At 56.4% G+C, this 1,399-nt stretch overlaps 1 protein-coding gene across 1 annotated transcript in view; it reads right to left on the bottom strand.

Moving 5' to 3' along the window:
* LOC103460068 (leucine-rich repeat and fibronectin type III domain-containing protein 1-like protein) overlaps positions 1 to 1,399 on the bottom strand; it is an 86,621-nt gene that overhangs the window by 26,619 nt on the left and 58,603 nt on the right. Inside the window, exons 4-5 of the mRNA XM_017303057.1 lie at positions 764 to 999; positions 397 to 592 (exon numbers count right to left, since the gene is read on the bottom strand). Of these exons, the coding sequence (XP_017158546.1) occupies positions 397 to 592; positions 764 to 999 (432 nt within the window). The remainder of the gene's footprint in view (positions 1 to 396; positions 593 to 763; positions 1,000 to 1,399) is intronic.

Raw genomic sequence — 1,399 nt, 5'->3', positions numbered from 1 at the left:
TGGAGACAGACGTGTCCAGCCTGGTGGACACAGTCATGTCCAGCCTGGTGGACACAGACATCAGCAACATGTCTGCAGCCTCAGCGGTTTTTAAAAAGCAGCCATGAAAACGTCCTGGAAGAAAAACTGATCTTAGGAAGGAGAAACGTCGGCATCAGTTCCCAGCGTTTCATTTCTGCTGCTGTAAATATGAGCACAAAATGAAAGCGGCAGATCAGGAGAATGGAGGCCGACTCAGTCCTCACAATCAGATTTAAGGCTTTCTGGCGTTAAGCGCCGAAGGAAGAGGAGCGAGGAGGAGGAGGAAGAGGAGGAGCGAGGATCAGCAGTCAGAGAGAGGAGCAGCAAACGTCTCGGCCCGTCCTCCATCCGCCCGGATCCAACACCCACTCACACCTGAGGCCTCCAGCCAATCAGGACGCAGCTCTGCTGTGGTGGTGCAGGAATGTTAATGCAGTCTGCTGGGAGACACTGGTCAGACAGGAAGTGGCCAGACGCCGCGGCGGCCGACAGGAAGTGGCCAGACGCCGCGGCGGCCGACAGGAAGTGGCCAAATGCCACGTCGACTTTGTTTCCACCAATTAGGAAATAACTTTAAATAAAAAATGAAATAGAAACAATAATTTCTCTCCTCTGGGCCCAGAAGTTTAGATACATTTGATCATCGGTGATGCAGCAGAACCAGAACTTGCTGGACAAGATCCAACCAGAGGAAGCCGGCAGCAGCCCAGCCGCTGCCGGCGCCCTGAGCACAGAGCCGTACCTGGCCAGTTTGTGCAGGTTGGAGAAGATTCCCTCGGGGACGCTCTCGATCAGGTTGTGGTCCAGGCTCAGCGTGTTGACGCTCACCAGCAGGGACACCGTGTCCCACGGGATGTCCACCAGGTTGTTGTAGCTCAGGTCCAGGTCCTCCAGCGTCTCCAGGAAGTCCTGCGGGGGACAGGACAGGGACATACTGAAGCTCGTCCTGATGCTGCCCTGCAGCAGCTGCGCTCGGCGCTGCTCAGGTCATCACAGACATCCAGCTGGGCCGGCTGGTTCTGGGGGAGCCAGGAACCACTCGACCCGCAGCACCACAGCTACTCTGAGCCGCTTTTAATGACTTTCAATGAGTTTTCAGCAGAGGGTTGTTGGCAGAGGCCGTCCGACTGCGAGGTCGGATGATTCATAGCGCTTGTTGGCAGAACGGAAAGGTTCTGAGTGCCGAGCCGCATCCAGAGCGTTGGCACGGCGCCGGCAGCGCTTTCCAACCTCACACTATTTTATTTTCCTCTCAATAAGCCAAGCTCCACGTTCCCAACACTCAGACAACTCAGTGAAGAGCAGGTTGGACCGAATGAATGAAGGCTCTTCTGCCCCCTGTGAGGCGCGCCGACCTGGAGGGCCCCCTGTGAGGCGC

Source organism: Poecilia reticulata, unplaced genomic scaffold (assembly GCF_000633615.1).
Source record: "Poecilia reticulata strain Guanapo unplaced genomic scaffold, Guppy_female_1.0+MT scaffold_159, whole genome shotgun sequence".
Lineage (NCBI taxonomy): Eukaryota > Metazoa > Chordata > Actinopteri > Cyprinodontiformes > Poeciliidae > Poecilia > Poecilia reticulata.
The sequence above is the reverse complement of the archived record's forward strand: the minus strand, read 5'-3'. Positions and strand labels throughout refer to the sequence as shown.